Consider the following 22538-nt stretch of genomic DNA (forward strand, 5'->3'; position numbering starts at 1 on the left):
AATCGGGGTACTAGCACAACGAGGGGCATAGGACTTTCCACACATATGGTTCAGAAAATCCCAAGCGTGAATCCTGAGAGCAAGCTCCCTCAGTTAGCCACACTGGGGAGCGGGACTCGTCTAGTTTCAAGCTACAGGGGCCAACTAAGAAGAGAGCAAAGTGCCAAAGGAAAGGTCACAGATCAACAGGCAACACCAGCAGAAACGGGACCCAAATGGGCCCCCCCTCAGCGGCAGCGGTGTCCAGAAATTTGGTTTACTAAGTTGTCGGTGTCAGCGTTATTGGACTGAGTGAGTACACAAGTGACCCTTACCTCCCCAATGGCACATCTCTGTCAGCATCACCGAGTCCCGGGGCATCCCCTTCTACCCGTGGAGGGGTTAAACACCTGGCTGCCCACTCCATCGCCAGCAGGTACTCTCCAGCTGCAGCGGTGGTACTCTACCTTACCACACACCACAGGTGGCGTCACAAACTGTAAATACACCCTGTAAATATCCCCTTAATTCGAGTGGCCGCACGACCCCTGGGTCCGGACGCCCCTCGAGCCACCGCGGATCCGTATCCGAGCAGCCCGGCTGCTGACGCAGGGGCGGCACACAGGCACATACTATATACAGGCAAATACACACAAAAGATATACAGGCACATACACACTTACCATAGAGACACATATACAGACATACCAGATATACTGGCACGTACCATATACACATATACAGACACATACTGTACATATAAACTGTACCATATATACAGGCACATGCACACATACCAGATGCACAGGCACAAACACCCATGCCATATATACATGCACATACAGTTGAAACCAGAAGTTTACATACACTTATCAAAAAAGACACATATGCATGTTTTTCACACTATCTGACATTAAATCAGACTAAACCTTTCCTGTTTTATGTCAAATGGGATAGGTATTTAAATTTGCCAAATACCAGAATATTGAGAGAGAGAGAGAATATTTTAAGGTGTGTTATTACTTTCTGCAAAGTCAAACATTTATATACAGTGCAATAGTATTTGGTACCATTGCCCTTAAGCTGTATGATTTGGGTCAGAGATTTTGGATATCCTTCTATAAACGTCTCATAATAGTTGGTAGGAATTTGGGCCCATTCCTCCTGACAGATCTGGTGTGATTGAGCCATATTTGTAGGTCACGTGGCTTGCGCCTGCCTTTTCATCTGTGCCCCTAAATTTTCAATAGGATTGAGATCAGGGCTTTGTGATCTCCACTCCAAAATATTAACTTAGGGGTACTTTGCACACTACGATATCGCAGGTGCGATGTCGGTGGGGTCAAATCGAAAGTGACGCACATCCAGCGTCGCTGTCGATATCATAGTGTGTAAATCCTTTATGATACGATTAACGAGCGCAAAAGCGTCGTAATCGTATCATTGGTGTAGTGTCCGACATTTCTATAATGTAGCTGCAGCAACGGTACGATATTGTTCCTCGTTCCTGCGGCAGCACACATCGCTGTGTGAGAAGCGGCAGGAGCGAAGAACATCTACCTGCGTCACCGCGGCTCACACCGGCTATGCGGAAGGAAGGAGGTGGGCGGAATGTTTACGTCCCGCTCATCTCTGCCCCTCCGCTTCTATTGGCCGCCTGCCGTGTGACGTCGCTGTGACGCCGCACGACCCGCCCCCTTGGGAAGGAGGCGGTTCGCCGGCCAGAACGACGTCGCAGGGCAGGTGAGTGCATTTGAAGCTGCCGTAGCGATAATGTTCGATACGGCAGCAATCACAAGATATCGCTGCTGCGACGGGGGCGGGGACTATCGCGCTCGGCATCGCCAGCATCGACTTGCGATGTCGTAGTGTGCAAAGTACCCCTTAGTTATCCTTAAACCATTTTGTAATCAGTTTGGCACTGTATGCTTTGGGTCATTGTCCATTTGGAAGACCTTTAAGTTCCTGGCTGATGTCTTGAGATGTTGCTTCAGTATTGCCACATAATCTTCTTTCCTCATGATGCCATCACTTTTGTGAAGTTCATCAGTCCCTCCTGCAGCAAAACAACCCCACAACATGATGCTGCTACCCCCGTGTCTCACGGTTGGATAGTCTTCTTAGGCTTCAAAGCTTCTACCTTTTTCCTCAAAATGTAAAGGCTGCTTTACACGCTGCAACATCACTAGCGATGTTGCTCGTGAAAGCACCCGCCCCTGTCGTTTGTGCATCACAGGCAAATCGCTGCCCGTGGCATACAATATCGCTAGTACCCGTCACACATACTTACCTTCCTAGCGACGTCGCTGTGGCCGGCGAACAGCCTCTTTTCTAAGGGAAAGCGACATCACATGGCAGGCGTCCAATAGAAGCGGAGGGGCGGAGAGCAGTCGCATGAAAGTCACGCCCGCCTCGTTGCCGGAGGACGCAGGTACAGTGTTGTTCGTCCCTCCCTTAAGGGAGGTATTGTTCGGCGGTCATAGTGACGTCGCTGCACAGGTATGTGCGTGTGACGCTGCCATAGCGATAATGTTCACTACGGTAGCGATCACACAATATCGCACGTACGACGGGGGCAGGTGCTATCGCGCTAGACATCACTAGCCGGGAAAGGTTTATTCTGATTTCATGTCATATAGTAAGAAAAACATTCATATGTGTCTTTTAGATATGGTATGTAAACTTCCGGTTTCAACTTTATATATACACAGACCCATTTACACATTTATTATATACATACAGGGACAAAGGTATATACTGTATACTATATATGCCAGAGGCACATATACTATATATGTAGCACCCCTGAGGTACCAGGTGCCAAAAATGTAACCCGTGGAAATCCAAACCCCCGGAATATCCATGCCAGAGTAAACACACCAGCACCTTCAGGCGACACACACAACAGGTAAAAGAGAAGGGCACTGATTGGATAGTACCACCCAGCCTGTAGGGAAAGACCCAGTGAGGGGGAGGGGCCAGTGGTCAGTTGGAAAAGGCGGGAGGAAGTGGTGTGCAGTAGTGAAGGGCAGTCCGGCTCTTTTCAGTGATCCGGTTCCTATGGATCCGTTCACCAAAAAGAGCTGGATCTTTCAGATCGTTCTCGCCTCCTTATTAAATATGTGTTCACACCAGGTGAACACATATTTAAGATTATGGAAACGTCGCCAAAGCCCCGCCCACCCGCTGCTAAGCCCCACCCACTTACAAGCGGCCAATTAGCTTTCTGAGTAGGTGGAGTTTAGCCACGGGTGGGCGGGGTTTTGACTCCGAAAAGAGCCATTTAGTGATTTCAGTGGCTCACACTAGTGATCCGGTTCCTGTCGTTCACAGCAGGGAGCCGGATCTTGGTGTCGGATCGTTCGCGATCGACACATCACTAGTGTGCAGTCAGTCAGTCAGTCAGAATGAGGTGAAGAAGGAAGCAGTATTTTTCAGGAGAGTCTGTTAGAAAGTCTTAGGAGAGGAGTAGAGGAGTAGTAGTCGGAAGGAGTAGAAAGTGAAAAGTCAGAAAAAGACCTGCAGTGAGAACGGAGTGCTATGAAAAGGAGAGAGGACTGTGAGGTGAGGAATCGGGAACTCCAGGACCTGTGGGCCCCCTGTGGAGGTACGAGACTCTAGGAACTGCAGCATGTCCGTGGAAGGATAGAACCGAGCTCACAGACCTCAGCACAAGACAGGGTGCAGATCCCTAGGACAGTGAGACCCTTTATGGACATTGTCAATTCTGCCAGGTGAAGGAATCTCCAGGGTTCTTCACCAGCAAAAGAGTCTGAAGCATCAGCAGCAAAGAGGTGACCGGGGACTGAACCCCTTAAATAGTCCAGGCTGCCTGCAATAGGACCAAGAGAAACAGAGGGGTTCCCAAGTAGCTCTAGGCCATGGGAGCCCATCAACAACAAGTGTGCATGGAGGACAGCGATCCCAGGTCACAGCTGGCACGGAGAACAAGGGGAGCGGATACACCTGGGACCGGCACCCAAGGGTTCAGGTACCACCATAGAAAAGTAGACAAGCCAAGTTAAACTACAATACTGGTGTGGACTATTTCCTTGATGGCGTGCACTCACATAGACTGTTTTCCAACTACAACCCCCATCATCCACTGCTGGGGCCTGTCCCTGCTTGCGGAGGGCTCTAACCATCCAGGCTGCATCACTCCATCAGCCCCAGCAGAAACCTGCCCAAACCCAAATAACCTGGCCGCACACCGCAAGTGGCGTAGTCAACAAAAACTCTTTTTATTTTATTTTCTTTTACTTAAAACACCCTTTTATTTACTCCAAAAGACACCGCCAGGGTTATGAAACCGGACCGGACCCCGCCACAGCTGACATCCCCAGACTAGTCCGGCCCGGTTCTGAGTCCCCCGACCCTGGAGCGGGCCTGTCATATACATGCAGGAACATACTGTATATACACAGGCACACATATATATATGCCGCCCCCGTGTCAGCACTCAGCAGCCTGCCGCTGCTGCTTGGATCCGGATCTGCGGTGGCTCAAGGGATCTCCGGACCAGGGGGTCGGGGTCGCGTGGCCACTCGGAATAGAAGGGGGTATTTACAAGGGAGGATGTGGAAAGTTCGTGACGCCACCCGTTTTGTGTGGAAAGGTGGAGTACCACCGCTGCAGTTGGGAGTACCCGGTAGCGATGGTGGGGGCAGCCTGGTGTTTAACCCCTCCACGGGTAGGGGGGGAATGGTGACGGGGAGGTGCCGTTGGGAGAGTAAGGGTCACCTTTGTACTCACTCAGTCCAATAACGCTGAAACCGACAACTGTGGTAAACCAAAGTGTTTGACACCGCTGCCGCTTGGAAGGAGCACGCCTGGATCCCGTGCCCATTGGTGTTGCCTGTTAGTCTGTGACCTTTTCCTTGGCACCTTTTCTTCTAACTGGTCCCTTTAGCATAAAACTAGTCGGGTTCTCAGGTTTTCTAGTTCACTAGTCTCGGCTCTCAGGGTTCACGCTTGGGATTTTCAGGACTATGTATTGGGAAAGTCCTATCGCCCTCGTTGCGCTAGTACCCCGATTTTGGAGCGGATGGAGAACGGATCTTGAAGGCTCCGTTCTCGTCGGGTAAATTACCAGGACGCCTGAAGCTACTTCCTGGCCTAGGGTCCACGTACCACGTTGTGCCCTGGCCCCTGCCCAGTGATGGCACAAGGCCGAGGCCGCCGGCTGTCCTCCTCGACAGTCCGTGCCCCTTGTCACGATCCCCTGCGACCGGCGTCCAGCTCCTACCAGGTCCAACGTCTGCCACCAGTAGTTCCAAGGAGCCCAGCTCTTGACCTGTCCTCTCGAGAGTCACCACTCCACTGACTGACTTCTGACACTCCTGACCTCCTAACCAACCCCCCAGTGGGCAACCCTATTCCCTTCAGGCTGTCCACTGGTTTGTCTGGTGGGTGTGATGCAGAGTGTTCCTAGGATTTTGATTAGCTTGTTCTTGGCAACACCAAAGGTCAGGGACCCGTAACCAAGGAGGAGGTGGATACTGTGCAGAAGGGCAGATTGCACAATACCCTGTGAAGACCTGATAGGCCAGGGCGTCACATATACATACAGTATATATGATATATACACAAGGACATACATATATGTGTACCTCCCCGTGCTCGGCTGCCGACGAGCCGTTCGGGTCCGGGCTCGTTGGTGGGTGGCTCGAGCATCTCCGGACCTGGGTCAGTTCGCTCTGAAAGGGTGCTGGCACTACTTAGTGGGGTGGTAGGTAGGTGTACCGTCCGGAGCCGTGTTTAAGTTTCAGACGCCACCCACGGGTTGTGGTGAAGATGGACACCACCGCTGCGGTTACTGGGCACCCGGGGCAGATGGTGATGCAGTAAGGTGTTAACCCCTCCATGGGCAGGGGTGGTGGCCCCGGGACCCGTTGGGGAGAGCTGGGCGGTGCGCGCCCGGGTGGCACTGTTGTACTCACTGTTATTGACACACACAAGTCTCTGGTAAACAAAGTTGATGGTGGTCGGTGCCCACAGCCGGCTGCGTCTGGTCCCCCACCCGGTTCGGTGGTTTTTGCCTTTCTCCTGCACCGTGTTGTGTATGTGTAGACTGCCTGCGCTTCAGCGACGGGAGTCCGCTCCCTGGCTGTGTGTATGTCGGGAGAGCCCGTTTGCCCGCAGATGCTGGCCCGTGGGATCTCTCTGCCTGTGCAGGGGCTTTCTATCCCCCTCGGTGGGCTGTTGTCTTCAGTCGGGACTTGGGTGGGAAAGGACCTAAAGTCCAGACCGCAATCAGTTAATTAACTCAGTCCAGTGGGTTCTGGACCTCGTTTCAGGGTCTGAGTACCCCCCTGTGTGCTCCGGTTTCCAGTCGGTTCCCCGGGTTGGTAACGGCGGGCCACTACCCTGTCCCGGTCCACCACAGTTCCACTGAGCCATCTTCCCTGCTCCTTCAGGCTAGGCCACCATCTGCCTCCTAGCCAAAGGTGCCCGGGCTCCAACCCTGGCACCTGTCAGACTCCTTCACTCCTCACTCACTACTCAAACTCATCTGCCGTGTGTTTCCTGCCTCAGGCCCTCTGAACTCCTCGGTGGGCATGGCCAACTGCCTGGCTCCGCCCCCTGGTGTGTTCATCAAGCACTGAGGGAGGTGACTAGGGTTTATGGTTTGGCTGGTGTTACCTAGTGAGGGACTGGTGTTGTGCGGGGCGCTATCTGTGACTACCTGGCTAGTCCAGGGCGTCACATATGCAGAATAAGCAACATAGGTTGTATGTAGAAAAAAAACAGTTGCGAAAGACCCCATGTAGTTTGTGTTTGGTGCTTCCTTTCCCGCCTCCTGCTCCCTCTCCCCTCCCTCCTCCGTGTAGCCAGGAGCAGTGGATAGTATATGGATCTGTATGACCTCCATCTTTCTGCTGTCCTCTGAGCTCTGCCTTCCTATTCTGCAGGACTAGTCTTATCATGATACAGATACTGCAGCCTCCATCTTCTCTCGAACAGTGAGTCTCAGCCATTTTTTCCCCCCTGCTGGGGGGCGGAGCAGCTCGGGAAGGGGCAGAGGTTACTGGAAAGCTGCAGGAGAGCTATTCAATAGGAAAGGTGTCATAATGGTTCCTGGGCCCATTGGAATTCACCAGATTCCCAGTCAGTCAGTCCAACCCGGACATCTACAGTATTTATTACAGTTCATGCATTGGCTGCATCAGCTATATGTCCACCCAGGATGTATTCAACATTTTTTTTGACAACATGACACACAGGCATTTTAACTACCAGGCCCAACATCATATTGTCATGGGCCAAATGAGAACTGTCTGTGAAACGCCCACGCCGGGGCTTGCAGGGCTCGCACGGTCACCGGGCCGTTGGTATTCGGGGTCAGGCTGTGAGTGGCCCGACCCGGCTTCCGTGACCCCCGGCGGGTTTCAATAAAAGGAAAGTCCGACCGTCAGTCCGGTGTTACAAGGGGAATGGAAGGAGGGTAACGGAGTTCCTGGAGAGCTTGCCATCACTCTCCCCTCAGGAAACGGTACGGGACGGGGACGGGGGATGCTTGCAGCACCACCCGTGGTTTGCGGCCAGGTGTTCAGCCGCCGCTGCGCAGTCTCTCTCCGGGGCAGGTGTTACGGGCAGCCAGATGGAATCGCTCCCCACGGGTGGAGCTGGGGTGGCCCCGGGAGGTTTATGAGACCCAGGGCAACAGTCCTCAGGGACACCGGGGGCACAGGGCTGCGGCATTACTCACAGCAGTCACGGAGTGCGGTTCCAGTTGTTCTTTATTTAAAGTACGTTCCACATCGCACCTGGGTGCTGATCCTCGCCGCCTGTAGTCTTTGGTCGGTCCCGGGCAGGTAGGAGGAAGGGGCCGGTGGAGTGATCTGGGGGTCCCTCTCTCTTTCGGTGCGATAATGCTATCCCCGTGGCATGGAGCATCTTGGGGACCCGCCGCCATTCTGTCTGTCTCTCTTCCAGTAGCGGACACACACCAACCGCCACCGGGTACAACTTTCTCCAGGGATCCCCAGTCCTCAGCTCCATTCCCTTCCTCTAGGTGTTATCAGCCCTGGTCTCGTGTCATCTCCTCAAAAGGGAGCTGTCCTGTGTAAGTCTGCACTCTGCTGCAGCCTCTGACGTTCTGACAAACTTTCTGTGTGTTCTGCACTAAACTCACTCCTATTCAGGCCCCCCTCTCCTTGGTTGTCATGGGGACCTGCCTGTGTCCAGCCACCTGCTCATTAACGAGGCAGGATGAGTCATGGACTCAACTTCATACTGCAAAAGCTATTAACTCCTTCCTGCCAGAGTGATGTGAGTGTGTGTTGTGGGGACTCTTCTTCCTCCTGCCTGGGAAAAATGGGGTAACATTTAATACCCTGTAACGACCCGTTTACAGGGGCGTTACATCTGTATCACATCTGGAATAACATTGTTGCCATGCCTGTAATCACACCTGTCAACTAGTATTGCAGAACTGTAGGATGTGGAAGCTTATTTGTTAGTTTTCTGTTATATGATACTCTCAATAAAAGTACTGTTTTCACCGGCGTACTTTGTTGTTTTCAAATGTCTATTTTTCTGTTTAAAATCAAACAAGTAACATTTGGAAAATCAGTCTGTTTTTAATCTTTTTCTTTTGTACAATTATATCTCCAGCATAGAACTAAATTTTCCATAGCTTACTAGTTCAAATTACATGGGCCAACTCCAAATTTACAAATGATAAAAATATCTTATATAAAACAGACATTTTCATGTAAAATAATTCCATATAACATATGCATCAATTATTATATGTGAATAGAAGGGAAAAACTCTGGGCACTGCTTACCATATGATGTTGCTTGCTGGCGATGTTTTCTAAATCCAAGACGTTCTTGGTGAAAAGGCTGCTTGCACTATTGTTGTCCCATAACAGGGTTCTTCTGAGCTTACACTCATGGAGTCACGGCTAAGGAAGAGCTAACAGCCACCGTGGTGCTTATGCCAAGCAAAAATAAGTATCCATCCAGAAACAGAAGCGGCAGCACTCTGCGGTGTGAGAAGTTTTACGCGGGCTTTACACGCTACGAGATTGCTACAGCGATCTTGTTGGGGTCACGGAGTTTGTGACGCACATCCGGCCGCTGTAGCGATCTCGTTGTGTGTGACTCCTAGGAGCGATTTTGGATCGTTGCAAAAACATCCCAAATCACTCCTCATTGACATGGGGGTCCTCTCCCAATTATCGCTGCTGTCGCTTGGGCGAAGTTGATCCTCGTCCCTGCGGCAGCACACATCGCTACGTGTGATGCCGCAGGATCGAGGAACATCTCCTTACCTACCACACGCCAGCAATGAGGAAGGAAGAAGGTGGGCGGGATGTTTGTCCCGCTCATCTCCGCCCCTCTGTTTTGATTGGGCGGCCGCTTAGTGACGTCGCTGTGACGCCGAGCGAACCGCCCCCTTAGAAAGGAGGCGGTTCGCCGGTCACAGCGACATCACCAAGCAGGTAAGTACGTGTGACGCTGCCGTAGTGATAGCGTTCGCTACGGCAGCGATCTTCACATATCGGCATAACGATAGGGGTGGGTGCTATCACGCTTGCCATCGCTAGCATCGGCTAGCGATGTCGCAGCGTGTAAAGCCACGCTTAATTCTGCTTCATGCAAACAGGTGAGAAGGCATAGGGGAGGTGAAGGGAGGGAGCACAGAGGACGACGGTACCGTTTCGCACCTCTGGGGTGTGCTTTCACAGGTCCCGTGAAAGCACCCCTAGAGGTGCGAAAGGGTACCGTCGTCCTCTGTGCTCCCTCCCTTCACCTCCCCTATGCCTTCTCACCTGTTTGTATGAAGCAGAATTAAAACTTCTCACACCGCAGAGTGCTGCCACTTCTGTTTCTGGATGAACATATGCATCAATGTTGGAAGGATTCAACGTTTCAAAATAAAAACATATCCTTAATATGCCCGAACTAGATAACCAGAAAAAAGTTAGTGGAAAAAATAACATTTGACTGCCAGCTCAGTTTGTTGTAAAAAAAAAAAAAAAAAAAAAAAAAGACAAATTGCACTTTCCTTTTCACTCCCTAGTCCAGCACTGGTCTCCAGAGCTGCCCTGTCTCGGTTATTTGTCTGCTGTAGTCTCTTTACATTAATAGAGCTGCAGTCAATCACTGAACTCAGCAGCTCATGTCATCAACATTGCCAATCCCGTCACTGGCTTCCCATCGCCCAACCACTCCAGTTTAAAACCCTAACTATGACTTACAAAGCCATCCACAACCTTACATCTGTGTCCTAGTCTCCCGATACCTACCTGCACGTAACCTCCGATCCTCACGAGATCTCCTTCTCTGCTCCCCTCTCATCTCCTTTTCCCAGCACCACATCCAAGACTTCTCCTATACCTCCCCCATACTCTGGAATGCTCTCCCACAACATATCAGACTCTTGCCCACCTTGACGAGCTTCAAAAGGAACCTGAAGACCCACCTCTTCTGACAAATTTACAACCTGCCGTAACCCTTAGTCCACTGTAGCACCGTATGACCATCTCTACCCTCACCTACTGTATCCTCACCCATCCCTTGTAGACTGTGAGCCCTCGCGGACAGTCTTCTCTGCTCCTATACCAGTCTGTGCCTTGTATAGTTCATGATTATTGTACTTCTCTATGTATGCCCGTTTTCAAACGTAAAGTGCCATGGAATAAATGGCACTATAATAATAAATAATAATAATCTACAGTGATAGACCAGCTGAGCCCAGTGATTCGCTGCAGTATTACATAGGTTGAAAAAATGTCTATCAATTCAACTTTTCTCCACCCATGAAACATATTTTGTCACTAAATTATCTATAACCCACAATGTTGTATGTGCTGAGGAAATCATCCAGCCCTTTAAAAGCTGTTACAGTGTCTGCCATTACTTCCTCATTGGTAGGGCATTCCACAATCTGAGTGCTCTTAGGGGTACTTTGCACGCTGCGACATCGCTAGCCGATTGTAGCGATGCCGAGCGCGATAGTCCCCGCCCCGTCGCAGATGCGATATCTTGTGATAGCTGCCATAGCGAACATTATTGCTACGGCAGCTTCATACGCACTTACCTGCCCTGCGACGTCGCTCTGGCCAGTGACCCGCCTCCTTCCTAAGGGGGCGGGTCGTGTGGCGTCACAGCAATGTCACACGGCAAGCAGCCAACAGAAGCGGAGGGGCGGAGATGAACGGGACGTAAACATCCCGCCCACCTCCTTCATTCCTCATTGCAGGCGGGACGCAGGTAAGGAGATGTTCCTCGCTCCTGCGGCTTCATACACAGCGATGTATGCTGCCGCAGGAACGAGGAACAACATCGTACCTGTCGCTGCAGTGAAAGTATGGAAATGACCGACACTACACAGATCACCGATTTACGACGCTTTTGCGATCGTTTATCGGTGCATCTAGGCTTTACACGTTGCAACGTTGTTACTGGCGCCGGATGTGCGTCACTTTTGATTTGACCCCGACGACATCGCAGTAGCGATGTCGCAACGTGCAAAGTACCTCTAACTGTAAATACCCAATGCCTATTAAGGTGCCAAAATCTCCTTCCACACATAATGCTTGTGGTCTTTGGAAGGAATGTTATTATTCTAATCGCTGCATATCTTTTGTCTCTTGTTTTTAACCGGTGTGTTGTTAATTTTGTATTTTCGTCAATAAAAACCATGTTTTATATATATTATCCACAGGGTGTGGACAATAATTTCCATGTTATTTTTTTTCTACGATTTTCTTTCAGTTTGTCATTTTGTATAGTTTATTGTTTGCACTCCTGTCTTATTGCTTTTATTTTAATTCTTTTGTGGTGCCCACTAAAAACGTTTTTTCTAATAACTTACAGCTTTTAGCATTATCAGAAGATTCTATGTCCCACTGTCCCACTGAAGGTCTGGATAATAATAATAATAATAATGATAATCTTTATTTCTATAGCGCTAACATATTCCGCAGCACTTTACAATTCAGGGGGATCATATACAAACAAGTAACAGTTATAGAAGATACTGTACAATATTTAAAGGGGAAAAAGGCAACTCTGCTCGTGAGAGCTTACAATCTACAATGAGATGGGGGGAGGGGCAAGGTACAAGTGCTTATTTACAATGACAATCCAGCCATCTCAATGAAATGGGGGATAGATAATGCCTTCCTGGACCAGTGGGCCAGAGCCTTGAGATGCATTTGGGTGCCATTGAGTTTGACGTGGGGTTATTTTCTGATAAGCTGTGGAGGGCTTAGGTGAAATTAGTTCGGCTAGGGAGTGTGATAGGTCGCCCTAAAAAGATGCGTTTTTAGGGTGCGTCTGAAGCTGAGTAAGTTGTGATTGGTCCTAACTTCTTGGGGTGGAGCGTTCCAGAGGTTTGGTGCAACTCGGAAGAAGTCTTTGATTCGGGAGTGGGAGGTTTGAATTAGTGTGGATGTTAGTCGAAAGTCATTTGCAGAGCGTAGAGAACGGGTGGGGTGCTAGACAGAGGAGGGTGGAGATGTAGGGGGGTGCTGCACTGTGGAGAGCTTTGTGGGTGAGAACAAGCAGTTTGAATTGGATCCTGTGATATATGGGCAGCCAGTGCAATGACTGGCACAGAGCAGAGGCATCTGAGTAGCGGTTAGCCAGATAGGTGACCCTGGCTGCTGCATTAAGAATGGACTGTAGAGGAGAGAGTCTAGTTAGGGGGAGACCAATTAATAGAGAGTTACAGTAGTCAACGCGAGAGTGGATCAGGGCCACGGTGAGGGTTTTTGTCGTTTCCATTGTGAGAAAGGGGCGGATTCTAGAGATGTTCTTGAGGTGCAAGCGGCAGGAGCGGGAAAGAAATTGTATGTGGGAGGTGAAGGAGAGATCAGTGTCAAGTATAACCCCCAGACAGCGGGCTTGCTACCTAGGACTTATCGTTGTGCCACACACAGAGAGGGAGATGTCAGGTTTAGGAAGGTTGGGAGATGGAGGGAAAAGAAGAAGTTCAGTTTTGGAAAGGTTAAGTTTCAGATAGAAAGCAGACATGATGTTGCAAACTGCAGTCAGGCAGTCACTTATGTTCTGTAGTACAGCGGGGGTGAGCTCAGGGGATGAGGTGTATATCTGTGTGTCATCACCAGCATAAAGATGGTACTGAAAGCCAAATCTGCTGATGGTCATTCCAATAGGGGCAGTGTAGAGGGAGAAAAGAAGAGGGCCAAGGACTGAGCCTTGAAGGACCCCAACAGTGAGAGGAAGAGGAGAAGATGTGGAGCCAGCAAATGATACACTGAATGAGCGGCCAGAAAGATAGGAAGAGAACCAGGAAAGAACAGTGTCCTTTAGGCCAATAGAATGGAGCATAGAGAGAAGGAGATGGTGGTCAACATTGTCGAAGGCGGCAGAAAGGTTAAGAAGAATAAGCAGAGAATGGTCACCATTACGTTTTGCTGTCAATAGGTCATTTGTCACTTTGACAAGGGCAGTTTCTGTTGAGTGTAAGGGGCGGAAGCCAGACTGTAAGACAAGAGTAGACCAGGCGCTCCAAGAGTTTAGAGATGAAGGGGAGATTAGAGACTGGTCTGTAGTTGCTTGTGCAGGACGGATCAAGAGAAGGTTTTTTTAATAATGGAGTAATGATAGAGTGTTTGAGGGAGCAGGGGAAGATACCAGAAGAGAGAGAGAGATTGAAGATTTTAGTTAGGTGAGCAGTGACAACCGGAGAGAGGGACTGGAGAAGGTGTGAGTGAAAGGGATCAGTAGGGCAAGTGAATCAGGGGGGCCCGACACCAGAGCCACAAGGAGGACTATGGGATGGAGGACTATGGGGTGCACTATAACATATGGAGAGGTATGGAGAACTTATTATATTACATGGAGGACTATGAGGATGCCTTATAGAATATTGAGGACAATGCAGGGTGCATTATAGGTGCTTTATAATATACAGTTAGGTCCAGAAATATTTGGACAGTGACACAAGTTTTGTTATTTTAGCTGTTTAAAAAAACATGTTCAGAAATACAATTATATATATAATATGGGCTGAAAGTGCACACTCCCAGCTGCAATATGAAAGTTTTCACATCCAAATCGGAGAAAGGGTTTAGGAATCATAGCTCTGTAATGCATAGCCTCCTCTTTTTCAAGGGACCAAAAGTAATTGGACAAGGGACTCTAAGGGCTGCAATTAACTCTGAAGGCGTCTCCCTCGTTAACCTGTAATCAATGAAGTAGTTAAAAGGTCTGGGGTTGATTACAGGTGTGTGGTTTTGCATTTGGAAGCTGTTGCTGTGACCAGACAACATGCGGTCTAAGGAACTCTCAATTGAGGTGAAGCAAAACATCCTGAGGCTGAAAAAAAAGAAAAAATCCATCAGAGAGATAGCAGACATGCTTGGAGTAGCAAAATCCACAGTCGGGTACATTCTGAGAAAAAAGGAATTGACTGGTGAGCTTGGGAACTCAAAAAGGCCTGGGCGTCCACGGATGACAACAGTGGTGGATGATCGCCGCATACTTTCTTTGGTGAAGAAGAACCCGTTCACAACATCAACTGAAGTCCAGAACACTCTCAGTGAAGTAGGTGTATCTGTCTCTAAGTCAACAGTAAAGAGAAGACTCCATGAAAGTAAATACAAAGGGTTCACATCTAGATGCAAACCATTCATCAATTCCAAAAATAGACAGGCCAGAGTTAAATTTGCTGAAAAACACCTCATGAAGCCAGCTCAGTTCTGGAAAAGTATTCTATGGACAGATGAGACCAAGATCAACCTGTACCAGAATGATGGGAAGAAAAAAGTTTGGAGAAGAAAGGGAACGGTACATGATCCAAGGCACACCACATCCTCTGTAAAACATGGTGGAGGCAACGTGATGGCATGGGCATGCATGGCTTTCAATGGCACTGGGTCACTTGTGTTTATTGATGACATAACAGCAGACAAGAGTAGCCGGATGAATTCTGAAGTGTACCGGGATATACTTTCAGCCCAGATTCAGCCAAATGCCGCAAAGTTGATCAGACGGCGCTTCATAGTACAGATGGACAATGACCCCCAGCATACAGCCAAAGCTACCCAGGAGTTCATGAGTGCAAAAAAGTGGAACATTCTGCAATGGCCAAGTCAATCACCAGATCTTAACCCAATTGAGCATGCATTTCACTTGCTCAAATCCAGACTTAAGACGGAAAGACCCACAAACAAGCAAGACCTGAAGGCTGCGGCTGTAAAGGCCTGCCAAAGCATTAAGAAGGAGGAAACCCAGCGTTTGGTGATGTCCATGGGTTCCAGACTTAAGGCAGTGATTGCCTCCAAAGGATTCGCAACAAAATATTGAAAATAAAAAATTTTTTTTTGGGTTTATTTGTCCAATTATTTTTGACCTCCTAAAATGTGGAGTGTTTGTAAAGAAATGTGTACAATTCCTACAATTTCTATCAGATATTTTTGTTCAAACCTTCAAATTAAACGTTACAATCTGCACTTGAATTCTGTTGTAGAGGTTTCATTTCAAATCCAATGTGGTGGCATGCAGAGCCCAACTCGCGAAAATTGTGTCACTGTCCACATATTTCTGGACCTAACTGTATGGAGGACTATGGGGGTGCATTATAATATATGGAGGACTATGGGTGCCTTATACTATTTGGAGGACTATAGTGGGTTCATTTTACTATATAAAGACTATGGGGAGTGTGTTATACTATATGGAGGATTATGTGGGAACCATTACTATATGGGAGGACTATGGGGTGCATATACAGGACTATGGCAGGCCAATTATTCTATATGGAAGGCTATGTGGAGCCATTATAATATTTGAAGGGCTTTGTGAAAGCCATTATAATATTTTGAGGTCTATGAGGAAGCCTTTATACTTGATAGAAGGCTATTTGAGGGCCATTATACTGTATGCAAGCAATTATACACTGTGAAGTTGTGGTGGGGCTCATTATACTGTGCGGAGGGCTGTGTGGGGGCCATTATACTGTTTGGAGGGCTAGTGGGGACCATTATACAATGTGGAGTGGTGTGGAGGCAATTATACAGTATGTAGGTCCATTATACTGTATGTAGGTCCATTGTAATACATGGAGAGCTGTGTGGGGGTCACAGATAGAGACCATGCCGGGGTCACCATTCATTGTCAGGGTAGTTGAAAGAGGTACAGTAGGCTCATCATACTGTGCGTGTGGACGAATTCACTGTGGGAGCTCTGCAGTTTTTGTGGAGCACTCTTGTTGGCATCATACTTTATGGTGGCAATGATAGGGGAACCTGGGGGTTCAAGAGGAGGTAAATTACTTTTTAAGGCCTTCACAGTTCTGCGATTTGCTCTCATGTGACCCAGCTAAATATTTTTGGGGGGTGAGGGGTGGGGCAGACACAATTAGAAATTCTGCTATGGGGCCCCATGATTTCTAGGTATTCTCCTGCTGAGAAAAAAAAAAGCTTTTCTGAAACGGGACACCACCATGAAGCATAAAAGAAGGAACTGAAATGTTTCAGACGTGTACCTCCCCAGCAGCGGTCAAACTGCTCGGATCCGGGTGTCACTACTCGTGGCTCGAGGGTCTCCGGACCTGGGGGCTCAGGGTCACTCTAAAACATGATGATGGGTTATTCACAGAGGAATTAGATTGTTTGTGACGCCACCCGTGGTGTGCGGTAATAGGGAGTACCGCCGCTGCCGTTGGGAGTACCCGGGGTGATGGAGTGGGGCAGCCAGATGACGTTACCCTCCACGGGTAGGGGAAGGCCTCGGGACTCTGGATGGTGGGATGGATTGCAGGGGGAGTGCAGGCTAGCGTGTAGCAGGGGCTGATCAGGTACTCCCTCAGAAGGAAAGCAAACGCTGACAACGTGGTAAACCAAGTCTCTGGGTGCCGCTGCCCTCTTGGGGGAGCTCGTCCGGGTTCCGTCCCCTGCAGTACTGCCTGATGGTCCGGAGCCTGCCTCCATGCACAGAATTTTAGAAGTGTCCAAGTGGCCTGTAAGCTTAAAACTGTCCGGGCCCCGCTCCCTACTATGGGTAATAAAGGAGCTTGCTCTCAGGAGCTCACGCTTGGGATTTCAGTGGGCTGCTTTGTTTGGAAAGCCCTATCCCACTCGTCGCGCTAGTACCCCCGATCTCTGAGCTTCGTGGGGACAGTCTATAAAGGCCCTATCCTCCGCAGGTTAATTGTCGGGTTGCTTGAAGCTTCTCCCCGACCTAGGTTCCAGTACCCCAATGTGCTTTCGGCTCCAGACCGGCTATTGGACCGTAGCTGCCGACCGTCCTCCTTGACTAGCCAGGCACCCAGTCCCAATATCCCGCAACTGGGTCACCGACTCCTCCGGGTCCAGACCACCGTCTACAACCCAATCTACTTCAGACCTGGGAGCTCCAAAACCCAGCTTCCTTGAGCTCCTCACTGCTCGATGGCTACCAATGCTCAGACTTGTCACCTCCCACCTCCCTGCCTGACCCCTAGGTGGGCGGCCCTATTCCAGCTTAGCAGCCCACTGGTGTGCCTGACAGGGTGTGGTGCGAGGTGGGATTGGGATTTTGGGTGCTGGTGGAGGCAGTGCTGCAAGTTGGGAACTTAGAACCAAGAGGGGTTAAGTTGGGAACCTAGAACCAAGAGGGGTTGAGTCCTGCACTGGGAGATAAAGAGTGTGCAGTACCCTGTGACGACCTGACAATTCCAGGGGCGTCACAGAAACATTAATTTTCTTTAAAAAAAAAAAAGATAAAATGATAAACCTGTTTGCTGAACATATGGAATTAATCTACTTATTAGCCTAATATCTGTTAGTCTGCATTAGATTATTATAGGACTCTAAACTCAAGAAATATAAAACTAATACCCAAGATTATACTTTATATATTTTGTATTTGGGTAACAGATGAACTTGTGAATGCTAAAACTGATGTTCATTATCATTTACATTACAGAAAAAGGATCTCCCTAAAAAGAAGACACGGACACCACCTCCACACTGTGTGCCTCTTAAATCCAGTTGTAAGCCCCCAGCACCACCCTGCTGTGAACCGTGTGCATTCTGTCACTGCCAATTCTTCAAAACTGTCTGCACCTATAAGATGGGTTATCCATATTGCTAAAAGACAACTTCCAATACCAATACGAATAAAGCAGTTTGAAAATATTTTAGCTGCAAAATTTTTATTTATTTGGCTTATGGCATAGATTTATCTGTGCCTAATGCTAAATGTTAATAAAAATGAGCCAAAGAAAGCATGTAATTTAAATGTCACTGGCACTGTAGCCAGTGCTTGTGATGTGAAGAAATCATAGCAAACTATAAACATATTCTAAACATGTGTAGACTAAAGCAAGATTCACCCAACCAAGAAACATGAATGGTTCTCGTGTCGCCCTACTGCTAGGTCTCCCAACCTGAGCTAACTCCTTCATAGACCTATATGGAGCAGTTAGCCCAAGTCAGGACACCCGACGGTTGGGTATGTTCTTCTGTTGTGAGATAGATAGGGCTTGAATAGGCGCAGCTAGTGGAAGCCCGGATATGACAGGGGATTGAAAGTAGGAGGCTAGGAAAGGGTTTACTAGGAAAGTGGCACATACAATAGAGGGGTCAGCTAGAGAGGAAGGGGCTACATCATTAGATCACATGGGTAAAGGTTAGATTGGTCAATTTAGATTTCTGGGAAGGGGTATGTAAGGTTACCTTGAGTGAGGAGAGGACCGTGCATGAACAGCCTTCATTCGGGATCCCACACCAGCAAATATCCCGCCCACCCGCCTTTGTTTATGTTTGGTTGTATCGACTAAACTTTGCCGGTGGAAGTGGGATTTGGTGATCTGTTTAATTTTGTAATAGCAGTCAGAGGTGAGGAGGTCAGGGATGGCACTAGATAATGGGAAGAGGAGCCACATGAGAGGTATGGTGTCACCTATTTATTATGTGGTGAGTTCCCGCTGGAGCAGTTCCTGGGGAAGAGAAAGTTTTTATTTGAACAGTACCATAATGTTTGGTCAACCCTGAGTTGGAGTGGTGCGATTGGGGAATGTGGTGTTCAGTACTGTTCAGTGTTGGTGGGCCATCCAGGATCTTCTCAGGGAAAAATCAGTTGTTATTTACATGTTCTATTTAATAAAGGCTGCTGTGGCCATATATATTCCATCGTCATTCAGTGTTATGTATTTATTATTAGTGCCGTTGACACTTTTCAATATCCTAGTCATGACTTGTGTTTCAAAGATGTGTGAAACTGGCGTAAGTATATTTAGAACAGATGACTTTGTTAATAGTATCGATGCTGAATCAACATTAGTAGAACAATATATTAAAGGGAATCTGTCACCACATTTGACGTAAACTATTACTATGGGCATACAACTTACAGACTGCTGAAAATAATCATACCTATATGCCTTATATCAGATGCCTTGTGGATAAATCATCTGTTATCATGTTATGTAATTGAGCTCTTCCAGGATATGGGGATGATGCTGCCTGGGAAATAACTCCGCCTCCATAACTTATTTTAAATAGAAGGAGGCGTTACCAGTGTGATGTGTGATGTCCGCTCTCTGCGCTCCTGATCTCACTGCAGAACTGTGTGTGATTATAACTGACACATCTGCAGATTCCCCTCAGTATTTCAGCTTCCATCTCACAGATAGACAGGGTTGCAATATTTTTGCAGTAAAGCAGAGCACAGAGAAAAAATGTGTTTGCAAGAAAACAAATCTCAATTCTATCATTCTGTGTTAGTGTTAGTTACTTGTCTAACCCTAGTAACATCTATATAAAATAATCTCTGGGGCGGAGTTATCTTCAAGGAAGCATCCACCCCATAGCCTGGAAGAGCTCATTTATATAAAGTGATAAAAGATGATTTATCCACAACAAGGCATCTGATATGAGATAAACAGGTATTACTTTTTTTCATCAGTGTATAACTTGTATGCCCATATTAATAGTTTACACGGGCCATATGTGGTGATAGACTGTGACTAGGAGTTTTGCACAAAACTCACCAATTGTCATGGTGCGTCAGAGGTTGTTCCCATTACAAATCCTGACCCTTCACTCTATGGTTTCTCTCATGCTCCTGAGCTACACAGGCAAGTTCGGGCATCAACCAGCTCTGGGTTCATTCAAGAATCAGGATAGCAAAGTTAACCTTTTAAGAGAGTGAGTGTGAGCCCTAAGCGCACTCCCGAGGGACCTATGTGGCTTGCACAGGCACTAGGAACAGGAGGAAGGAGACTCACACATGTAGGACTGTGGGGAGGGGAGGCAGGGTCATGCAGTCCGGCTGCCGGCGCTACATATGTTCTGCACCAGGTCTTACCTCATCTCCAAGCTGTGACTAACAAGACAGGACCCTGTCACGGTCATTCTGAGGGTCAGAATGTCTCAAATTTAGCATCTATGAACTTCATTGACCAATTTTGACATGATGACATTGAAATATGAGGCACTTACAGAATGTTTTTGCTTAGATTTACAGTAGGTACGGAAAGTATTCAGATCTCTTTCAATTTTTCACTGTTTGTTTCATTGCAGCCATTTGGTAAATTCAAAAAAGTTCAATTTTTTTCTCATTAATGTACACTCTGCTCCCCATCTTGATAGAAAAAAAACAGAAATGTATACATTTTTGCAAATCTATTAAATAAGAAAAACTGAAATATCATAAGTATTCAGACCTTTTGCTCAGTATTGAGTAGATGCACCCTTTTGAGCTAGTACAGCCATGAATTTTCTTGGGAATGATGCAACAAGTTTTTCACATTTGGATTTGGGGATCCTCTGCCATTTTTCTTTGGAGATCCTTTCCAGTTTCGTCAGGTTGAATGTGAACGTTGGTGGACAGCCATTTTCAGGAATCACCAGAGATGCTCAATTGCGTTTAGGTCAGGGCTCTGGTTGGGCCAGTCAAGAATGGTCACAGAGTTGTTCTGAAGTCACTTATTTGTTATTTTAGCTGTGTGCTTAGGGTCAGTGTCTTGTTGGAAGGTGAACATTTGGCCAAGTCTGAGATATTCTTCCAGGATATCTCTGAACTTGGCTGCATTCATCTTTCCTTCAATTGTAACCAGTTATCCTGTCACTGTAGCTGAAAAACACCCCCATAGCATGATGCTGCCATCACCATGTTTCACTGTTGGGATTGTATTGGGCAGGTGATGAGCAGTGCCTGGTTTTCTCTACACAAACCACTTAGAATTATCACCAAACAGTTCTATCTTCATCTCATCAAAGCTGAGAATCTTATTTCTCATAGTCTGGAAGTCCTTCATGTGTTTTTTTGCAAACTCTATGCGGGCTTTCATATGTCTTGAACTGAGCAGAGGCTTCCATTGGGTCACTCTGCCATAAAGGCCCGACTGGTGGAGGGCTGTAGTGATAATTGACTTTCTGGAACTTTCTCCCATCTCCCTACTGCATCTCTGGAGCTCAGCCACAGTGACCTTGGGGTTCTTCTTTAGCTCTCTCACCAAGGCTCTTTTCCCACAAAAACTCAGTTTGGCTGGATGACCAGGTCTAGAAAGAGTTCTGGTGGTCCCAAACGTGTTCCATTTAAGTATTATGGAGGCCACTGTGCTCTTAGGAGCCATGAGTACTGCAGAAATTGTTTTGCAACCTTGGCCAGATCTGTGCCTTGCCACAATTCTGTCTCTGAGCTCCTTGGGCAGTTCCTTTGACCTCATGATTCTCATTTGGTCTGACATGCACTGTGATCTGTGAGGTCTTATTTAGACAGGTGTGTGCCTTTCCAAATCAAGTCCTATCAGTTTAATTAAACACAGCCGGACGCCAATGAAGGAGTAGAACCATCTCAAGGAGGATCACAAGGAAATGGACAGCATGTGACTTAAATATGAGTGTCTGAGCAAAGGGTCTGAATATTTATGACCATGTGATATTTCAGTTTTTCTTGTTGAATAAAGTTGCAAAAATTTCTCCATTTCTGTATTTTTTCTGTCAAGATGGGTTGCAGAGTGTACATTAATGAAAAAAAAATAATTTTTTGAATTTACCAAATGGCTACAATGAAACAAAGATTGAAAAATGTAAAGGGGTCTGAATACTTTCTATATCCACTGAATATGGCAGCAATATAAAATACAGTCAAATGTTCCTTAAAAATAGACTGAAAATTGTACCAAATGCATAAAAATGGGGCACACTACATCATACAATCTAACACAACATACTCACCCCAATTATACCTTATCATGCCCCATGATAATGAATATCTATATATATATACATATATATATATATATATATATATATATATATATAAAAATATATATAACTATGATAAGTTTGGCACAACCATCTTGATTTATTCATTCACACCCGGCTGCAGTTGGTTTAAAAAACAAACTTAGGCTATGTCCGCACGTTGCTTTTTACCTGCTTTTTACCTGCTTTTTTGCTGCTTTTTCAACTGCAGCGTTTAATGCCAAAATGGTTGTGTTCTGCTTTTCAAGCAAAGTCTATGGGAATTTGGGTTTCTTGTCCGCACTATGCAGTTCAAACTGCAGCCTTTTTGTTGCAGAACTTTGGTCAAAAACTCAGCTTTGCAGTGCAAAACCCAAATGGCAAAAACAATTGACATGTC

General features: G+C 47.4%; 1 protein-coding gene across 1 annotated transcript in view; it reads left to right on the forward strand.

Annotated features, from left to right (window-relative positions):
- Positions 1 to 19050, forward strand: part of LOC142310109 (agouti-signaling protein-like) — a 101602-nt gene extending 82552 nt beyond the window's left edge. Inside the window, exon 4 of the mRNA XM_075347582.1 lies at positions 17871 to 19050. Within this exon, the coding sequence (XP_075203697.1) occupies positions 17871 to 18038 (168 nt within the window). The 3' untranslated portion in view covers positions 18039 to 19050. The remainder of the gene's footprint in view (positions 1 to 17870) is intronic.
- The last annotated feature ends 3488 nt before the right edge of the window (positions 19051 to 22538 follow it).

The sequence above is a fragment of the Anomaloglossus baeobatrachus genome, chromosome 5, assembly GCF_048569485.1.
Source record: "Anomaloglossus baeobatrachus isolate aAnoBae1 chromosome 5, aAnoBae1.hap1, whole genome shotgun sequence".
NCBI classification, from domain to species: Eukaryota; Metazoa; Chordata; class Amphibia; order Anura; family Aromobatidae; genus Anomaloglossus; species Anomaloglossus baeobatrachus.